The sequence below is a fragment of the Quercus suber genome, unplaced genomic scaffold, assembly GCF_002906115.3.
Source record: "Quercus suber isolate HL8 unplaced genomic scaffold, Cork oak 2.0 scaffold_361, whole genome shotgun sequence".
In the NCBI taxonomy this organism is placed as follows: domain Eukaryota; kingdom Viridiplantae; phylum Streptophyta; class Magnoliopsida; order Fagales; family Fagaceae; genus Quercus; species Quercus suber.
Window position 1 is genome coordinate 183720 of NW_027069813.1, and position 22301 is coordinate 206020.

The following is a 22301-nucleotide window of genomic DNA, read 5'->3' on the forward strand; positions in this document are numbered from 1 at the left end:
AAAAACAATCTAAGTAGGGATGAGATTAAGCCCCCAGACGAAGAAAGAGATCATTCAGCATCGCCTGAACAAAGATCTTAAGAAGAAACCCGTCCAGCAGAGAAGGAGAGTTTTCGCTCCAGAACGGAACAAAGCAATCATGGACGAGGTAAATAAACTACTCGCCGCTAACTTTATCAAAGAAGTATACTATCCCGAGTGGTTGGCCAACATTGTCATGGTAAAAAAAGCAAACAGAAAATGGAGAACGTGCATTGACTTCACGGATTTGAATAGCGCCTGCCCAAAGGACAGCTTCTTTTACCCATAATTGACCAGCTTGTGGATTCAACAACCAAGCACAAGCTTCTGACCTTTATGGATGCTTTCTCCAAATACAACCAAATACAGATGGCAAAGGAGGTTAAGAGAAGACCGCATTTATCACTAGTCAGAGACTCTATTGTTATAGGGTTATGAATTTCAGTCCGAAGAACGCAGGGGCCATGTACTAGAGATTGGTAAACTAGATGTTCAGCAAACAAATTGGGAGGAACAAAACCAGAGAAGAGGAAAATCATCTAGACGGTCTTCAAGAGACGTTTAACACACTCAGACAATACAGTATGAAGCTAAACCCGTCCAAATGTGCCTTTGGAGTCTCCTTTGGAAAATCCTCGACTTCATGGTGTCACAAAAGGAATAGAAGCAAATCCAAAAAGGTGAAAGCCATCCTCGAGATGTCCCCCCAAAGACAGTCAAAGAAATGCAATCCCTAACAGGAAGGGTGGCAGCCCTCAACAGGTTCGTCTCAAAAGCGACGGAGAAATGCATCCTTTCTTCAAGACCTTGAAGCAGGCTTTCGTCTGGACGGACAAATGCGAAGCAACATTCCAAGAGTTGAAGCGCTACTTGAGCAACCCCCTACTCTTAAGTTCGTCCAGGAAGGAGAAGAACTGTTCCTGTACTTAGTCGTGTCCACAACTGCGGTGAGTGCAACCTTGATCAGGGAAGAAAATAAGATACAGCGTCCAGTGTATTACATTAGCCAAGCCTTCCAAGGAGCTGAAGCTCGATACTGCGGATTGAGAAGATTACCTTTGCCCTAATAGTGGCCTCTAGAAAGCTTCGTCCATACTTTCAGGCTAAACCGATCGTAGTAATGACAGATTAACCAATTAAGAAAACAATGAATAAACTTGAGGCTATTGGACGAATCATACAATGGGCCATCGAGCTTAGTCAATTCGATATAGAATATCGACCCCGAACAGCCATAACAGCCCAGGTGCTTACGGATTTCATAGTAGAATTCACCTCCCCTAAACATGAAGACAACTAGGAAGAACTTTGGATGATCCATACGGACAGATCATCCACACAGAAGAGAGGCGGAGCAGGTGTCGTCATCGTTTCCCCTAAGGGGGATATTTTAAGTATGGAGTCCAACTCAAATTCCCCATAACCAACAACGAAGTAGAGTACAAGGCTATACTGACAGGGTTGAGGATAGCTCAGGCACTTGGAGCTAAAAACGTTCGCTAAGGAGTGATTCACAGCTCGTCGTAAGGCAAGTCAAGGGAGATTTCAAAGCAAAGGAGACAAGAATGCAAAAATATCTCAAGTTGACGAACCAATTGGTAAGCAACTTTAATTGTGTAGAGTTTGTTCAGGTCCCATAAGATCAAAATGCAGAAGCTGGACGAAGTGGCCCGAAGCGCATCAATAAAATTTCAAACCCGCCAAACCCAACCTGACCCACCCATATATTTAATATATATTATATAATTAATAAATTTTTAAAAATAACTAGCTCTTCCTATCCTATATAAAAGCCAATTAGTTCACACAAACCCTAGTAAATTACTATTGTTGTTTAGTCATTAGTGTTGTTTGCCTTTAAGGAGTCACATTGATACTAATCTTTAGGTTTTTTTAATATTTTTTATTTATATTTATATTTTTTTCTACTCAATTTAATAATAATAATTAAAAATTTGTCCAATCCCTGGGTCCAACCTGACCCAACCTGACCTAAGTGGGTTGGGTTGGACTTATATGATGGGTTGGGTTTGGTTGAATTTTTTTGACCCACCATGGTGGGTTGGGTCAAAAAATCCCCTTAACCCGACCCAACCCGAGCCATGCACACCCTTACTTGGTGTAGGCCCATCCTATACATGGATCTAGGAGTACGCCACTAGCTAAGTTGGTCTGGCCATAAAATTGAGAGTTGTCACTTGGTTTAGCTATGAGAACAAATTTGGTCCTTTGGAGTTTGGACCCCCTATTTAGAGGTCTAAAAAACCATACTATGAGTTCAGAGTTAGTGAATGAACTAAGGAAGAAGTTAGGCACCAAAGCCTGCCCAATTGAGCTGCTTGGCCTCCATTAATTTTGTTAGACCATTTTTAAGAGCAATGATACAGAAAAATTATTTTATAAAATTTTTTACGAAAAACTGATGCGGTAAATGGTTATTGGTAAGTAAAAAAGTGATATTAGTGGTGAGCCTAATTGAGAATTAGCAAAAAATTTCCGCATCAACATTTTGTAAAAATATTGTAAAAATAATTTATACATGTAGTATTACTCCATTTTTAAATAAGAAAATTATTAAGGGACTCCTATCTTAATCTTGCATTTGTTTGCATTAAATAAAATACACACAACAACATATTGGCAAAGCACAAAGAAAACACAATTAAATTCAAATTAACTTAGCTTCTATTAAATAGGAAAATTAACAATCAAATTAAATCAAATCAGGCATTGAATGTCATAGTCAACCAGATAACTTTTAAAAAGTAATCTACTATTACAAATTACCTAACCTTAGAGATTCGTATTCAAATAAAAAAGCACCACACGTCTTGATGAATATCATGCAGCACATGTGGTTCCCACGGAGCCAGCTCAGAAGGTTGAAGGCAAATGGTCACCTCCTTTCAATAAAATTAGAATAAAGTTTAGCTACAATTTTTTAATTTAATTTAATTTATTTATTTATATATTTTGAGAATCAATACCAAAAGCTTTATTAACTATGGTTGTGAAAATTAACCTGAAGTACATCTGCAATCTTTGGTGGTACATCTTCCATTTAGACTTGTAAATAAGAAATTTAACTACAAAATTAGTTGTAGCTTAATATTTTTTTATTGAATGTGAATTTTTTATGTTTGTATCACATAATTTACCATCTAGAGTCAAATCTTCACTCCTTGTGATTGATTAAATCTTGATACCACTGTTAATAGAAGCAAAGTTAGGAGGTATAGAATATGTATTACATGATTTTGAAAGGGTACAAGAATCCTAACCTTAACATTAGGTTTTTAGTGCAAGACATTTTTATCTTCATAGCTTGAATACTTCCTAATTAGATCTAGCAGGGACATGGAGAGACAATTTTACAACATTCGTGGTTGCCTATCTTTCTATTCACACTAACAACTAGATATTATATACTCATTAAAGTTTGGTGTAACACCTATTAGGATAATTAACAATGTGGGAGTGTTTAATTAATGATGGTTATATAAAGAAAAAAAAAACATTTTTGAACTAAAACATTGACCTTTGACACTAATACACTATTAACATTCATACTTGTAAAGTTAGTGAGAAAAATGACAAATAAGGAAGAAAATTATAAATCAAATATATAAAACATAAATAAAACTATACTTTAGAAATACTTTTCAAATACATAATTGGACATGTACTCTCTAATCCTACTAGGACAGTATCTATTGTAAGCAAATAATATATATATATATATATATATACACACACAAGTTTTTGGAGAGCAAGTACTAATGAAAATGTCAACGATATTAATAAAAACATGTCACTCCTAGGAATAACCAACTTTTGAAATTTTCATGCATTGGTCCCAATGTAGTGGTCCCAATGTAGTGAAACATTTTGCACAAAATCATTTTGACTCACTTGGTTTGTTGATCTTGGATTTTGTTTTTTCGAATAACAAATAATACTTTTGGAGGTGTTATATGGAAAATTATTCAAAACAATATCATAAATGTTTGTTGCAATCCCTATTTGAGGAAGTAATAATGTGAAAATTATAAATGCTAGTATTATGTAAAGAAAGTCCAAAGTTTATTGGCAAAAATATTGACCTTTTACACTGATTCACCATTAAACCTTTATAGTATTAAAGTTAGAGGGGAAAATGATAGTAAAGTTAGTGGAAAAATAGGGTAAATATGAAGCTTTGTTTCAAATTAATGATTAAAAAAAAAAAATCCAATTACCACTTTTTTTTTCCCCCCGAAACACACACACAACAAGGGAGAGAAAATGGAGTTATAATACAAAAGCACACCATAAACTCCACTAAAAAGTCAAGATAACTTTTCAAATGTATTAATTTTATTTATTTTTTTAAAATTTTTTACACAATCAATTAACTTATTAATTTATTTTTTTTGAAGTTTAATAAATTATTAGTCGTTGAATTTAGCTTTTTACTCTGTGCATTTATATATGCATATGCATTGTATATATTTATATTTATGTTTATGTTTGAACGTGTTGATATACATAAACACACGTGTGTTTACATTGTTGGTTATGTTTGTGTCACATAATTAACCATCTAATATAATCCTTACTTCATTGCTATTACTAATTTGAAATTGATACTATTGTTAATAGAAGCAACAAAGCGCAAAATGTTGATTTCCTTCCAAAGCATTTGGGGAAAAAATCCACTTCCATATTAATTTGGATCCATTTAAAATGCGTAAATGCACTTTTGATCTCTACATTTTGGCCCCATTTCTATTTTGGTCCATACTTTTCTATTTTACTACTTTTAGTCCTCAAAATGAAAAACGTGGATTATTTTGGTCCTAATCATTAGCCCACTAATGGAAATTGTTTATGTGGCAAACTGAATGCACCGCTGGTACATTAAACGCTGATGTGACCATTAAAAAAATATGTATATAGAAGCAACAAAGCGCAAAATGTTGATTTCCTTCCAAAGCATTTGGGGAAAAAAATCCACTTCCATATTATTTTGGTCCATATAAAAGAGGTGTAAATGCACTTTTTGTCTCTACATTTTGGCCCATTTCTATTTTAGTCCCTACTTTTCTATTTTACTGCTTTTAGTCCTCAAAATGAAAAACATGGATTATTTTGGTCCTAATCATTAGCCCACTAACGAAAATTGCTTATGTGACAAATTGAATGCACCGCTGGTACATTAAACGCTGACTTGACCTTTAAAAAAAATAATTTTACATTTTTTAAATACCTTGTCAGCATTTTAATATATATTTTTTTTTTGAAACTAGCATTTTAATTTTTTTTTAAAAAATTTTGAAAAAAAATTAATTAAAAACAAACATTAAAATCTAATTAAATTAAAAAAAAAATCATTAGTTTGGTTGGGGGTGGGGGGAGAATATAAGAACCCAAATCCTGAACATCAACAATGTACCTCTCTCTCTCATGTTCAAACACATCAAAACTCATATGAACAGATAACATTTTACTAAACATTTTCTAGGCAACCAAACACAACCCCACCACTTGTGAACCCAAAAAACCCAACCACCTGCAAACCCAGAAAACCCAACCAACACCACCGATTTGACCCAGCCACCATGATCTCCACCTCCATTGATCTGGCCCAGCCATCGAACCCAACCAATTCAACTCTTTCTCTCCACCTTCACAGTTGATCTCCACTGATATGAGCCCTTCTCTCCACTTCCATCGCCACCTCCACACCAATCTGAGCCCTTTCATCTAACTTCACCACCAAAAACACCAAAACCCAAAGTCGATTCTCATCAATAAAATATACCAAAACACAACTCAATCCTCATCAATTTCAGATCTAGTCGGATTAAATCACAATGACCCACCCAGCCACTACCGATCTTGGTTTAGAGAGAGAGAGAGAGAGAGAGAGAGAGAGCATAAGATCAATTAGCCATGGGTTTTGACCATGGGTCTTGGGTCTTCAGCTATGGAAACACAAAATCAAATTTGTCACAAACCCACAAACCTAGATCAACAAAAATCACAACCCACCATCAGAATCTTCCACCAGAGATCTCCATTGATCTAAGAGAGAGACACTGATATGAGAGAGAAAAAGAAAAGGAAACAAAGATAGAGACTTGTATTTGAAAAAGAGCCAACGATGATTTGGGTTTTGTGTTTTGTGCGTTGGAGGGATTTGAAAAAGAAAAAATTGAGAGGTTTGATAGGTTATGGGTTTCAAAACTAAAAAAGAAAAAAGAAACAAAGAAAAAAGAAACACGAAAATGTGTTTCTTTTTTCTTTGTTTCTTTTCTTTTTTCTTTTTGAAACCCATAACCTATCAAACCCCTCAATTTTTTCTTTTTCAAATCCCTCCAACGCACAAAACACAAAACCCAAATCATCATTGACTCATCTTCAAGTACAAGTCTCTATCTTTGTTTCTTTTTCTTTTTCTCTCTCATATTGATGTTTCTCTCTTAGATTAGTGGCAATCTCTAGTGGAAGGAAATTGATGATTTGGGTTGGCTCTGTTGAAAGGACTTTTTTCATCTTTTATTGTTGAAGAACTCTGATGAAGAACATGATCAAAAACATAATGCAAAGAAAAGAATATTTGATTTAATTATTTTATTTTTTAAAATCATAAGTTTAGAAATTTGTTTTAATTGTTTTTTTGATGTGGCTTTTTTTAATATTTAAAATGCTGATGTTGCATTATTTTAAATACTAAATAATTTTTTTAATATTATTTTAATGGCCATATCAACATTTACTGTGCCAACAGTGCACTCCGTTTGCCACATCAACAATTTCCGTTAGTAAGATGACAGTAAAGACCAAAATGGAATGCGTTTTTCATTTTAGAGACTAAAAACGGTAAAATAAAAAAGTAGGGACCAAAATATAAATTGACGCAAAATGTAAAGACAAAAGTGCGTTTACGCCTATAAAAGATCAAATGAATTTATAAATGTGACTCCTTGTTGATTGGATGTACAAACAAAATTAATAGTTATTAAACTTGTATCACTTGATCTTTGGAAGGGTACAAGAATCCCTTCACAACTATAAATCACTAATATTTATCTCATAATTTACCATCGTTAATAGAAGCAACCATACATGTTTGTATCACATACAACATTACTATAAAAAAAGGCCAAGGTGTATTAGTATTTGTCTAGTTTCGATTATATGGACGAAGGAAATACAAGAAATCTAGCGGTTTGTGCTGAAATGCTATGGTTTTCCTAAGATAATGGAAGAAATGGGAAAAGAAAAAGAAAAAGTATTTTGATTTAAATATTAAAAACTAAGAGAGAGGAAATATACTATACATAGTGGACCTCACAAAAACTTTTTCCCTCCTTCGGAGGGATGGCAAATTACCATTTTAGCCTCCCAAAACCAAAACCAAAAACCGCAAAAACCCTCATTTCTATTTTTTCAAAACCCCAAAATCAAAATCACTCGCCCAAACCCAGAGCAAGGGAGAGAGAGCGAGCTAGTGAGGGAGTAACCATGTCGGGTTTCGCATTCGGATCCTCCGTTTCCACCACCACCACCACCTCCTCACAATCCACACCTTCACCCTTCTCCTTCTCAAACCTACCCAGCACCACCCCCACCACTGCCACCGCCTCCGCCTTCTCATTCGGAACCTCCGCCTCCCCATTCGGATCCTCCACCTCACCCTTCTCCTTCGCCTCCTCCTCCTCCACCACCACAACCACCGCCGCAAACCCTATCTCCTCCGCACCACCCGCCTCTCTCGGATTCGGATCCTCCACCCCTTCTTTCTCTTTCCCCTTCAATTCCGCCTCCACTCCCCCCGCCGCGTCCACCACCTCATCATCCCCATTCCTAACCGCCTCAACTGCCACAACCACCACTTCACCTCTCTTCGGAACGACGCCGTCCGCAACCACAACTCCTTCCGCCGCTTCACCTCTCTTCGGATCTTCAACAGCCGGCGTCACCACCACTTCCCCCCTGTTTGGATCAACTCCATCTCTATCCCCGTTCGCCACATCGCTATCCACAACGAGTTCAACCTCATCCCCATTCCTCTCCGCCTCTTCAAATCTCTTCGGCGGTCCATCTTCTTCTTCTTCTTCAGTTTCAACAACCGCTCCTTCGTTCTCGTTCGCTCCAAACTCAACCGCATCTTCCTCCGGACTCTCATTCTCAACCGCTTCAGCTTTTTCAAAACCAACTCCATCTCCATCAACAGCAACAACAACGCCTTTCTCATTCCTAACACCTTCCTCCGCCGCCTCGGTTTCGACCACATCCGCAGCAAAGCCTAGCTCCGCGGCAGCGCCATTGTTTTCGACGATCACGACCACGACCGCTTCAACTCCGGCTGCTTCTACTGCTACTACAACTACAACATCACAGCCTTCGTTTTCTGTGCCTTCGTTTGGTTTTACTCCATCTTCGGCTTCAACAGCTCCTTCAATATCTGTACCGGCCAGCTCTGCAGCTGCTTCTTCTTCGAGCTCTACTACGAGTTCTTTTACAGGTTTTGGTGTTACCAGTGCCGCGAGCACGACTCCTTCGTTGGGGACTACTGGTTTTAACTTCAGCAAGCTGTCGACGCCTGCATCGTCCTCGCAAGCTCAATCCACCACTACTGCACCTGTTTTCAGTGAGTTTGCTGAATTTTGCTTATTGCGTTTGAGATTTTTGGTTATAGTGTTTATGTCAATGGCTGTGTGTTTGTTTATGCTTGATTATGTTTTAGCGAATTTGGAAATAGATTACGTTTAGGGATTTCAACTTTGAAGTTCACATGGTACATTTAGAGTTACTGGTATTTGGTGCTTGAATCGGTATTCGTTGTGATGAATGAGTGTTGATAAAAGCTTCAAGCGTATTTAAGCACACATGCCTAAGAACTAAAATAATAATTTTTTTTTTTTAAAGTAAAAAACCAAGATAATAATATATATGGTGCCTGTGAACTAAAATAAATAGTGCAATTGCACTAAATTTCTTTAAAATTTTGTTTAGTAAATTTGAAAACAATTATCAATGAAAAATATGATAATATTCTAGTCATAGAAAGTTTAAACAAAACTTTTGATATGATCTTTGAGTGCTTATAAAAATACATGACTGTGATAGCTATAATAAAATAAAATGGATGGTTCAAAAGAAGCTAAAAAGGCACAAGAATAGTAAATTTTACTTGTTTGTTGACATGTAGATTTGTGTAATACAACACCTTAAGAATAGTGCTTTTATAATAAATCACTGTTCCTTGTTATTTTCTTCAAGATCGAGCAATTAATTTTAATGATTCATGTATTGTTTAGGAAAAAAAAAAAAGGCATGCCTGGATGGACTTTGTGCTTCTTAATAAAGCACCGAAAAAGCATGCCTTAGTTGCACTTCATTAAATGAGCTTTGCTTTGACCAAGTGAAGCACTTAGACCTTGAGGCTTTGCGCTTGCACCCCTAAGCTCGCTTTTAACAACATTTATGGGAGCTACTTTGTTTGTTGCTATTGGATTAGATTCTAGAGTATAGAACCTCCTCAATTTGTTGGTCAAATTGAGATAAAGGTTACTCTTTGATGCATTTCAGGATGCCCTTTTTTTTCGGGTGAAAGTTGTGTTGCATGTTCTGCTAAGCTATTCAAGAATTGTGTGGGTGATAGAGGGGATGGGGTTGAGGGTGAGCAGCTGGAAGATGGGATGGTGAGGAAGCCAATGCTTCCAAATGCTGTTACTGTAGAGGAAGCCAAGCAAGAGGTGGTCTCAAGAGTGGAGACGGATCATGATGAGATAATGGAGGTTGTGGAGATGAAAGTGGCAGGTTTTCAAGAGGGCTTAGAGTCTTTGGAAGCATTAGCTATGGATTCTGTTGCAGGCAATGTGGTTTCCTTTCCAACAATTGCATCTTCTGCTATTTCATCAATGTCACAGATTGCAAAGGCTACTGTGGTCACCCCAGTAATTTTAAAAGCAGAATTGTCTGTTATAGGCAATGAAAGCGTGATGTTGCTGGGTAAGGAGGTTAAAGGAGTCTATAAGGAGGTACTCAGTCCTGTGGAGATGGAGGCTAAGAATGATTTGGATACTTCAGCTTCTAAGGCTTTCAAGGTAGATGAAGCAAGTGATAGTGGACTTGGGATGCAGACTTCTCTATGTGTAGAAATGGATAGCCATGTCTGCTCTCCTCATAAAGGCCCAATCATCAAAAGTATTTTGTACAAATATGGTGACAAACCTTCCCCTTTATCATCTCTATGTGTAGAAGTGGATAAGCATGTCCTCTCTCCTCATAACGGCCCAATTATCAAAAGTATTTTGTACAAATATGGTGACATAACCATGGGGAGCTCGTTCAGGAGTATGGATGCCAAGTTGGCTTTTCTTGAATTGATGGCTGATGCTGTGTATCGACTTTCCAACCTTACCTTGGACACAGTTAGTTCACATGAAATTGAACTCATAGAGGCAAAGGTAGCTGATGTGCTTGCTGCTGGGTTCAACGTGAAATGGTTAAAGCAAAGGGTGGATGAAGTTATTGCCTCTATTAAATGCCAGGAATATTGTATGGAGTTGGAGGAGTTGGACAAACGAATAGAGGCTACAAAGAAATCTTTGGTGGATATGGAGCAGCAACGTGTGGTTTTGGCAAGGGAGGTTATTGCCATCAAAGCTCAAAATGAACGAAATGGCATTTTGGGGCGTACCCTTGCTGAAGGGCTACTGTGATTTTTATATGGATAATAGAATTGTAAATTGTACTTAGTTTCTTCTAGTCAGGGGGGAGTGATGGTTTTGTGGAATATAAAAATGGATATTCTACACAGTTTCCTCTTGGTCTCTATTATTTTTCTTCTTTATTTTCATTGTGGTGTTTATTTGCTAATATTATAATGAATAGTTTACATAAAAAATGCCAATGAGCTCTCACTCAAGTCTGTGGCACCTCCTCCCTTATAAGTACTAGGTAGAGGGTGAGGTAGTGGGTTCAAGACCCATTGGGTGCATTTGCAACTTCCTAATTAAAAAAAAAGTTCCTGTAAGGAATTGAGGGAGAAGGTAATTCATTATAGAGAGTAGAAGTCTTTAATAAAATTATGAGATTTAAGTTCCTGACAATGAAAAGAGGCATGTCATGAATTACTTTAGTTAACCTTCAATTCTGTGTGATATGCACAATCTAATTTGGATATGGTCACTGCCAAAGAGCTTGCCCCATGGTTGAAGATCCTTCCACTTGGGTGCAGACATGGGGTGAACATTAAAATCTGATGTGAAGGTTTGCTTTGAGCACCTATTCTTTTGGTTTGATGACCCTTTTTGTTGCATCCTCATTGGATGATCTGTAAACCAGTATGATGTTGGGGTTGACATTTCCAGCTTATTTAGTCCTAGAGCCAGCTGCTTTGACCTTGGGAAACCCTTAGGGCTCTGATTGAATTCACTGCCCTGGCAATTAGAGGTGAGGGACCTGAACTTTTATCTCCAAAAGGACCAAAACTTCCTTTGTGGATTTCATTTTTGAGGTTTTTTTAAGCCAAGGGGAAAAGGGATATGAGTAAGTGATGCCATACACCCGTGCCCATGGTAATCTTATAAATTCTGTTGTCATTTTATCCCCATGTATCTGATATCATTGTTTCCTGCACCCTAGGCCTTGCCTTAGGCAGTAAAGGGGTAGATGGAGTTGGGTTAGGTCTTAGGCTTTATCTTGCCTAGCAAAGCATAAATGGTGTCTCCTCCATGATGATTGTTCTTCACTTCATCAGTGATGGTCTTACCAAAACTTCTGTATGGTTTGTCACCTTTCTATGCATCTGCGTGTTCCTTTATCTGTGTTCTAGGTTCTTAAGGTACTAGTGATGTTCTCTTTCAGTAATCACTTATTTTGATGTGTAAATGCTGAGGTGCCTTGATCAAATTGCAGTTACTTGTGTCTGATGTTTCCATATCATTTGATTGAGCAAATTGATTCTGCAGGTGTCCCTTCAACTTCTGCAGTTGCAACAACTTCCAGTTCCAGTACTACTGCAACTCAGCCATCATCATCTCTTATTGTGGCTTCCAGTAGTGGGTCTGTATGCTTAATCTTGGTAGCTAACATTGTGTGTTCACTCTTTTGCTAGTATCCAAGTTTACCAGTTTGTATTTTAGTTAGGTTCAATTTATTGAGAAGAAAAAGGAAAGGAAAGGAAGATAAAACAATTTCCTTTACTTTCTGTGCATTTGGTTGTCAGGAAAATGTGTTGGTTACACCACTAGCTACTTTCCTATAGGAAATAATTTCGCTCAAGTCTCATATGGCTTTTTAAACATGATTATGCATCATGGGAAAATTTAAACTATTTTCCTACAAATCTTGCAAACTAAACAATTAATTAAGGGAAAACTTGTAAAATCAAATTTTCTAAATTTACAGTTTACTTGTCTTTTCTTGTGAAATGTTTTGTAGCAGAACTTTCTCAGTATATGTCATTTTGAAAACTTTTGGTAGATTACCTTCTTAATTTTTAGATCAGGTATATATAATCAGTGGCTAAACTGCTAAGATTTACCGTTCATGTCATTTCACATCATGCTCTTTTAGTAGTTTATTTGCTCTCTACGTTCCATATAATGTTACTTTTAAAGGAGTGAAGACAAATAAAGCTAGAAAATCATAATGCTTTACCATTCTATATTTTTTGTAGGTTCTTGAACTCTGTACTATTGAGAACATAGATGGCAGTATTTGAATGTGTATTAAGGTTTTCAACATTAGATATATGATTTGCTGACTTATCCTCTTCTCTTGTTCCGTAGTACAACTTCGAGCGTCAGCACTGCAGTAGTGACTGCACCAAAATTACCGTCTGAGATCACAGGGAAGACTGTTGAAGAGGTATATCAATTCACAAAGTTGTTTTCAAATCTTTTCTTTTATGCAATACAGTTTTACGAGTGCATGATGCAGCCAAGGGAAAAAGAGATTAGTCACTTTTTGCAACTATATCTCAATATTGGTAATATATAGTATTTGTTGTGTGGGACCCTTGTGTGATAACCAATTTATGTGAGACTTTTGTGGTTTAATGGGTTGAGTCATAAGTGCTTTAGGATGGGAATGATTTTTAATTTTTATTTTTATTTTATGTGTTTGGCAAAAATTATTTTGCCAAATTATTTTATTATTCAGCTTATTTTTGTTACTATTCATGAGTCTTACTGCACTTTTTAATACTATTCATGGGTCCTATTGTATTATTTTAGCTAACTTTTACTTTTATCTACAGTACTTTTAGCAAAAAGTTGTCAGTTTTAGCAAAATAAGCGGGTCTCAAACAAACCCTATAAGTGATATTTATTTTTTAACGAGGGCAAGTGTCTAGGTTTTTCCAACACTTGTGAATTAAGGGTAGTTTGATTATTGTGTTGAGTATATAATTCCACTAGAGTTTCTAAGTGTATTGGGCTTATTTTCTGTGAGTTTAAGTTTGCCATTTTCAGTCAAAGTAGGAGTCTTAGTTTTAGTATATTAAGGAAGAGTATGAGAGTCTATGTGTGAATACAAAAATAACTCAGATTTTGCTATCGAAATATTGAGTATTTGGTTATAGGATGCATGAGTGCCTAAAGTGTTTCCTATTTCTCTTCTTTGTTGGTAGAATGGTATTGTTCATGGTACTGTGAACAGTCACCAATTCTCCCCTTTTCTTATCTTGTTTCAAACCCAGAGCCACCAATTCTTTTACCCTGTTAATTGCCTAAACCCCACATGTTTTTTTCCATAAGAATGACCCTTCAATTACCACTTCAAATCATACTCTAAACTCCAAACAGAGCTGTTGCCAGAATTTTCCTGCAATCTGCTTGTTCTCTATTAAGCCCCCGCTCCCTCTTTAAATCCTATCTTTCCCAAACCTAATTCATTCGACAAACCCTTAAACACAAATTTTCCCATCATAAAGCGACCAAAAGAACATGAGAAAGGTTTTCCAAATCTGTCCTATATATTAATTTGACTTCATATGAAAAGTAGAGTCTTGGACAACTGTACCTCTAAAAAATAGTTTTGGCAGGCGGTACACCTGCAAGAGGACAGTGGAGATGTTTCACTATATAGTGCTTTTTTTCTTTCTTTATTTTTTGAAACTTCCAGAATTAGGAAACTAGCTCCTTGAATAGATATTGCAGAAGTGGTAAAAAGAAGAAACAAGGGAAGATTAATCTTGAATTCATTCAGCCTAATTTAAAACTTGTTTAATAGTTGCTCCCTTCTTGCCATAAAACTTACCTACACATTAGATGTTTTCATAAATTCATAATCAACTTTTATTTTTGTAAGAAGAAAGGTGGGGTCTCTCTTTCATCATCAGACCATATTCCCCAATATTCTCGATAGCCATATTCTTCTGACTTGATTCAAATTTCTGCCTGTTCCCCCCCCCCTCTCTCTCTCTCTCTCTCTCTCTCTCTCTAATTGTTTATTTTATTTAAAGATCATTAAGGAGTGGAATGCTGAACTACAAGAGCGTACTGGAAAATTCCGAAAGCAGGCTAATGCGATAGCTGAGTGGGATCGAAGAATTTTGCAGAATCGCGATGTTCTTCTTAGGCTTGAGGTGATCTATTTTCCAATATAGCCATCTATTCTATATTATGTATAATAACCCTTTATGAGCCATCCTGAGATAGTTATTTTGTTTATTTACTTATTAAAAAAAAAAAAAAAAATTCCAAAGAGTTGACATTTTCTCTGAGATAATGTGTCCGTGCCTTTATATAACTGACAGCTACTCGTGTCTTGTTGCTGTTTTGCCTAATGAATAAATTTTTAATTTAGATTGAAGTGGCAAAAGTTGTTGAGACACAATCTAACTTAGAGCGGCAACTGGAGTTGGTCGAGACTCATCAACAAGAGGTATTGTAGTGAGTTTTTTAATCTATATCTTCTTGTCAAAACATTGTTCAGCGGTCTGATTACATTACAATGTGTTTTCATTGAAGGAGCCTAGGTTTGCATATGAAAATTGTGCATATTTTCTTTGCTCATCATCAATCAAAATTCTTCTTGTTTATATTTTGTTGTGTACCGTTTCAAAAAACCCTGAAGAAAGAAAGAAATATTTATAGTGAAACATCTCCAACAAAATATCAAGCAACAAAATATTTATGCATATTTCTAATATCATGTACTATATTAACAATCTCCCTATCCGGATTAAAAAGATAGAGCTTTGTCCTTGTGCTTTATTCCTATGGTGATTTTTATTGCATGCACCCAAACATTATAGGAAAAAATTGCATGATATTCTTTAGTAAATATATTTTTCTTTGTTTGTATTCTTCTTTATATATATATATATATATTTTATTTTTACTTTTCAGGTTGACAAGGCTTTGCAAAGTATGGAAGAAGAAGCTGAGCGTATTTACAAGGACGAGCGTGGAATGCTTCTTGACGATGAAGCTGCATCCACAAGAGATGCAATGTAAGTACTAAGTTTGTTGATTTGGTTGGATTAAAATTAATAGATTCATGTGGCTTACCATACTTTATCTTAATCTTTTTAGTTTGATTGTATCCATTCTTTGTCACAACCCATATGCATCCCCGTATGCCTACTTGATAGTTTATAATTAAGTTGGATTTAGGTTGATGGTGTAACACCCCAAACCCATACCAAGGATTTAGAAGCATAACCTGTCTTATTAATAATCAGCACTAATATGATGGAACAGAGCGTAATTAAAATATCCACAAATATACTTCAAATAATCTCAATCTTTCCTATGAAAACCATAAAAACAAAAATCTTAACAATAAAGTCTCCAAATACAATCTCAAATAGTTCCACAAATGTCAAACTCACTATCCAAAAGAAATATTAAAATAGTTCACCAACTAACATAGCTCCAAAAGAAGTTGTCAATCTATGTCTCCAATGATCTACCACCAAAAGATATGCCACTGCTCTAATCTGAAAGGGTGGAGAAAGGGGGTGAGCTAGAAGCCCAATAAGAGACTACATAACATGAGGATGTCTTCCAAAACAAAACATTAGTATCATTGATAAAATATAAGCTTTTCAAAAACCTTTACAAATAGTTTTAACAGTAATATAATATACTTTGTAAAACTGTCAAGAATAAACCCCTTAACTATAATGCTAAAATCAATAAATAAAATAATAATCACTTTAGTTAGTAAAAATTACACTAAATAGGTAGAAACAATATATTATGACGATAAACAAATTTTCCACTTATAAAGATCAATAACAATATAACAGTAGTTTGATATGGAAAACATTAAATATTAGCCAGACAATGACATAAGCTGCTAAACACTTGGTGGGTGATTCCCATAGGGAACAATAACACTACCCTCAAAGAGGCAACACTGGCTCCAAAGAGCAAACGATAACACTGCACCACACCACAATAACACTACATCGGCCGAAGGCCAACACTTAACCCTGTGTTGGCAAAGGTTGCAGACTGTCTATCTAACCATTTGAAAACATTCTTTCTTTAACACATCATTGTCAATACCAATCATATATCATATAACAAATACTTTATCAAAAATATAGTTTTGAGTCATTCTTAACTTATACAGTTTCAAAGTAATATATAAGAAATAATAAAATTTAGGTATTTAGTAGCATTGACAATGGTATAAGTTTTTGGAAACTTCACTTTTGCAATTATATGTATATATATATATATAAATATATTTTTACCAAAAATATATATAAATATACACGTCTTGAGAGACGTCATGTTCTGAAGTCCACTTACCTCTAGCTGTTAAACCAAGCTTCACCTCAACTGTCTGAAACAATATCAACTAGAACCTAAAATAAGTACAAGACGACTCAATAAGATTGGATACACTAAGGCAGCAACAAAATATAAATTTCACTCTTAAATTTAATATCTCTCTACTTATTCTGAAACTATAGCTAATCTAGCACTCCAATATCAATACCTAGTAAACAATTATAATGAGCCGAATATGTGAATCTCTATGTTATTTAATTCTCCCAGTACAAGTTGGCTTCCAAATAAATCACATGCCTGTAGATTATATTAACCCAAAATAAATATATAGTATCCATAAAATCTCTAACCGTAGGACTTGTATTCTATAGCATGTATTGACTATTAGAATTTAATCCAATACTTGTATCAACCTTTGTTAGACCAAAGGCTTGCAAATCCAACAGGTAATCAATATGATACAGCCCTCAGTTCATGCCAAACATGTTTATAGAAACCCAAGAAACATCCAACGTACAATACAATTGAATTAAATCAATGGGACATGGACCCATTATGATAATCCCTAACAATCATCCACCATAGTCGATTGAGTATATTACCTATCATGCTATAATAGATTGAATGATCAAGTTCAACGTATAAATGATTACCTCTACAATTTCGTCCTCGTGAAACTTAGCCATTAGGGAAATAGTAAGCCGCTGCTCTCAAAATAAATACAAGAAACTCCCTTTCACGTGGCTGACTTAAAAAGATCCACTATGTGTGCCTCTAAAAAACAATCCAATTCAGTCTAAGAACATCAATCACACTCCAATTAGTACACTTGAATATTATAACACTCCTACTTGGGCTAGAGTTTAAGACCCACTAAAACTTAAATAAGCTTCCAAGACTTTAATTCCCACTAAAACTCATATTAAGGTTGTTTAGATAGGCTAAAACTCTAAAGAATTCCAATAACACTTAAACTCCTAATCCAAATAGGAAATCTCTTATCCTTTTCCTTAACTAATAAGGAGACTAAAAGCTAAATATGAATAATCCACAAAAATAACTCTCATGTTACATCTTCTTTTATTTATTTTCTTTGTAGTGACCTTAATATAGAATAACATCACCTTCAAAATAAATTAAATAATTCATCAATTTCACTTTAGAAGCAAATAAATTCAATTTAAATGAGGCGGGTGTTACAGATGGTTTATGGATAGATGTCTGCAGAAGCCTATTTTTCTGTAAAAAATTTCCGGATTCTGGTTGTATGTGTGTATACATGTATATGTAAATACTATGTTTGTTGATTTGGTTGATATAAAACTGATAGATTCACGTGGCTTACCATACTTTATCTTAATCTTTTAGTTTGATTGCATCCATTCTTTGTCACAACACATATGCATACCTTATTGGGCTTTCAGTCTATTGACTAGGCTGTCCCACATAAAGCACAGCCATTGCCTGCTTGACAGTTCATAATTAGGCTAGATTCAGGTTGATGGTTTAAGGTTATATGTCTGCAGAAGCTTATTTTCCAAGAAAAAAATTTCTGGATTCTGGTTGTGTGTATATTGCTATCTCTCTGTCTGTCCCCATTCTAACATATCAATGTCATTGTATATATTTTTTTGGGTGTGGAATACAGGTATGAACAGTCTGAATTTATAGAGAGGGAATTAGAGCAGATGACAGAACAGATCAAATCAATTATTCAGACCCTAAATGCCAACCAGGTAAATACTTAAGATCAAGTTTCCACTTCTTGACAAGTTTTTTTCTTAAAGATGCAAACAATTTATACCTACCTTACCATTTCATTTAGGGAGGAGAACTTGAGGCAGCTGATGGGATGACACCTTTAGATGTAGTTGTCCGAATTTTAAACAATCAATTAAGTTCTTTAATGTGGATTGATGAGAAGGTTAGTATCCTATGTTGTATTATCTCATGGCAGTAGCTGCACTTGTTAGTTTTGATTGGTAATTATTATGTGTAGAAATGAAAAAAGATTGCACTTATAAAAAAGATTGCTAAAGGGTTGCTTATCCTTGTTTCTAATTATTGGTGCAAGTATTTATGGTTTCCATTACCTTGTTCAACGAGCTTGTAATGTTGGAAGATTTGTCTATCGTTTACAAAACCTTGGGCTTTAGCACAAGTTGTAAGTGGCATGGGGGTTGGCAGGTCTTAAGATCAAATCTTGCTAAGAAACAAGGAGATAAGTTGTTCACAAATCTCAATACTTGTTAAGGCTTTCATAAAATGTAGATTAGCTCTTTTATATATAAGATTCAGTTATTTACATGTTCCTATTTTGGAATTTTTTTGAAAAGGTTAAGATATACATGTTAATTTTTTCACATATAACCCCCCTTCTTCCAAAAAGACTCTGCAAGCTGCAACATTTTTTTTTCGTTGTTGTGTATCTATAGCTCATGTTGTAGGAAACATAATTTTCCCCAGTGCATTTATAGTAGTACTCATGCAATTCTTTGTGTTAGGAGTGACTGTTCTTCTTTAAATATTACTTTCCACTTGAACATTTTATAAACCCCAGCATAAAGTGATGGGAATGTATGAAAAATCTGGATTTCTGGATACATCCATTTTTCACGTGCATTTATAATTATTCTCTATGGAATATGGAATATATTGCAAGTGCACTGACCAGATTCAATGCCTTCAGGCCGAAGAATTTTCTTCACGTATTCAGAAAATTGCTAGCCAAGGTTCTGCTGCAGATCGTGAACTGATGGGTCCAAAGTTCTGGAAGTCCTGATATCTGGAATTGTAAACTACCTCAAATTTTTTTTCCAAAATCGGCCTGTACTGAGTCAGGATTAGTAAATGAATGCTGAGGAAAAGGTTTTGTTATACCTGTGTTTTTCAGGCATTAGATGCATTTGTAGGGTCTATCGATGTTTTCCCTTTGTAGGAATAGATATTCTCTTTAATAACATTTTGAGAATCTCTAGCTGTGAAATTAGGTTGTACATGGTGATTGTAGCCATCTGATAAATATGCTCTTGATAGAATCCACAGGTGAAAGATGTGATTACGCTTGCATCCATCCTTAAGTGGCCAGGTGCCATGGGCTTATTAGGGTGGTTTGTTTATTATTATTATTATTATTTTTTAACTTAACGTTATATTAATATGCTTGAAAACCTTCAAGCTCAATAGATTTTAGGTCTATTGTGCTACACAATGGGACTTATCTTAATGGTTAGATGTGTACATAGAGGGCTCTTAATTTAGTGGTTTGATAGGCATGACAAGACAATAGTTCTCTGAAAGTGAATGAACAGTAGGATTAGGAAATGGTTCATAAGCAGCCTTAGAGAATATGAATGTATTTGTGTAAATATTGATAAATAAAATGCACTGAGAAGAGACTAGGTCGTTCACAACTTGCTTGGGTGATCTCTCACGACAATTAGAATCCACGCATGCTCGTTTCTCACAAGTTTGATAATAATTGCCCCATTAGATAATTTATCCGAAAAATGGGTCACGGTCAACACAACAATGAAAAAGAGCACCGAATGTGCATAGAATTTACCTCGCTCCATGAGATAAATTTCCTTGGAACTGGAAGTGGGCCAAAGTAGAACACTATAGTAAAGGAGGAAACTTCGTGGAACTTCCCTAAACTCTCTAAAGCTAGTCACCATTACTGTCCACTACTCTATAACATTTTCTATTTTCTCGAAACTGAGAATTGTACAAAAAGTTTTGTCTGCGACTAATCGTTTGAGGCTCTTCATCTCCTCGACCTTGACAGTGTGATCCGCAACCTCAAGGTCCTCTCATTTCCTCTTATGTAATGCTTATACAAATTATTAGTGGATGTATTAGTTGTAAAGTTTTTAGATTCCATTAAGTATTTAAGCGTCTCACGTCAAAATAAAGTTTCTAGATTCCACTAAGCATTTATGTGTCACATCACGATGGCATCTTGATTCTGAATAGTTTGCCAAAAAGCAATATAAACAGGATTTCAATGCCGGCCACCGCTGCACACTCTTTATGCGATGGTCACACATATATACAATGTAGAGGATTTTTGGCATCTAGCTTACTTTTGGAAACAATTTTGTCAGGTTTTGCAAACATGTTTGTTAAGTAATATTTTTGAGTCTATGAGACTCGAGATCAATGAAGGAACTTGAGTCTCTTCCTTAAAAGAAAACCAAGAGAAAAACTCAAGCTTACCATTGATCCTTCCTTCTTCTCTTTAGATCAAGTCCAAATTGGGCATTGGAGGCCGAAGCTACTTCTCTTCAGATTTGCAAATCTGATCCTTTGGTGTTTCTCTGTAGGGGTTCTCTCTTTCTTCTTCTCACAGACTTGAGATGTTATTTAACAAATATGTTTGATTTTCTTGTCAACTAATGAAATTGTTAGTAAAGTCAGGCTAAATGCCAAAATTAAAAATTAAAAAAAAAATTTCAGAATTTGTAAGAGTAATTGTCCCCAAATTTCCACTACAATCCTAATCCCCCAAAATAAAAATTTCCCTAGAATTTAATAAAGTGTAAACAAGACTTTACTAGTTATCGGGAATTTAATCTTTCTTCCCTTTTCTTGATGGGGGAGTTAACTACTTTCATATAGCTCTAATTAAGTTCATCCCATGTGCCGCCTTTAAAGAAACCAAAAAAGGCAAAGACAAGAGCATGGCATTCAAGAATAGCCAGTCGTGGTAGATAGGATAAAAGAAAACGTTGGAATTGTGCTTTTGAGAGCATTGCCCAAGCACGAAAACAAATAGTACAAAATAAGAAGTCGTTCTATTATTAAGAGGATTTAGAGCTTTAAAACAACCAATTGCTGCAATTACTTTGCTTGCACACATCCATGTCTTTTATTCCCTCCACGAACTAAAATATCCACAACAAATTGTTTTTCCTCTTCCCTAATTTATTTTACTTCTTATTTTTATCTACTTCAGTTATAAATTTTCATGGAATGTACTTTTTGTATATATTGTGGTTCTGTTTCTAAGTTTTATTTAGATATACTAAGGTTTATTCCTTTGAAACAGATGATGGGGTTTTGTGACTTGGACATGATGTGGGGTTTGAGGATTGGTATATGTTTTAGGAATCAAAATCTTGTGCTTATTTCGCATACCTAAATTAAATGAAAAAGGAAAAACCCAATGCATGCATATTCATCCCATCACCACCAGAAGATTTTGATTCATTAGAAAATTTATAATCCACACCACACATGCATGTGTCTCTCACATGTTTGAAAATGGTTGCCTCATCAGATAATAATGATCTCTGGCGAAACTTAAATATTTACAAAACCGTGGGAAACACGGATCAACAGCTAGTATAAGTTTAAAAGTCAGATAATATACGTTTGTTGTTGTTGTTGTTGTTGTTGTTTTTTTTTTTTTTAATAGTAATTTTTAGAGATTTTTTCACGATGAAATCATTAATAGCCTTAAAAAAAAAAATCATAATTTTGATATTTTTCATAGTTTAGCTAAGCTAACTTTGATGACACCAAGTT

General features: G+C 35.3%; 1 protein-coding gene across 2 annotated transcripts; it reads left to right on the plus strand.

The window, feature by feature from the left end:
* The first annotated feature begins 7411 nt into the window (after positions 1 to 7411).
* On the plus strand, positions 7412 to 19877 carry LOC112010939 (nuclear pore complex protein NUP62). Of its 2 annotated transcripts, XM_024043319.2 has the most exons (9): positions 7439 to 8659; positions 11988 to 12081; positions 12810 to 12888; positions 14486 to 14608; positions 14830 to 14907; positions 15375 to 15478; positions 18421 to 18508; positions 18598 to 18696; positions 19462 to 19877. In XM_024043319.2, the coding sequence occupies exons 1-9, from the start codon at positions 7531 to 7533 to the stop codon at positions 19552 to 19554; spliced, it is 1887 nt and encodes a 628-aa protein (XP_023899087.2). In that variant the 5' UTR covers positions 7439 to 7530; the 3' UTR covers positions 19555 to 19877. The 2 variants fall into 2 exon arrangements, with proteins under 2 accessions (XP_023899086.2, XP_023899087.2); XM_024043318.2 differs by lacking the exons at positions 11988 to 12081; positions 12810 to 12888; positions 14486 to 14608; ... (3 more) ...; positions 18598 to 18696; positions 19462 to 19877 and adding an exon at positions 9601 to 10873 and having other exon boundaries at positions 7412 to 8659.
* The last annotated feature ends 2424 nt before the right edge of the window (positions 19878 to 22301 follow it).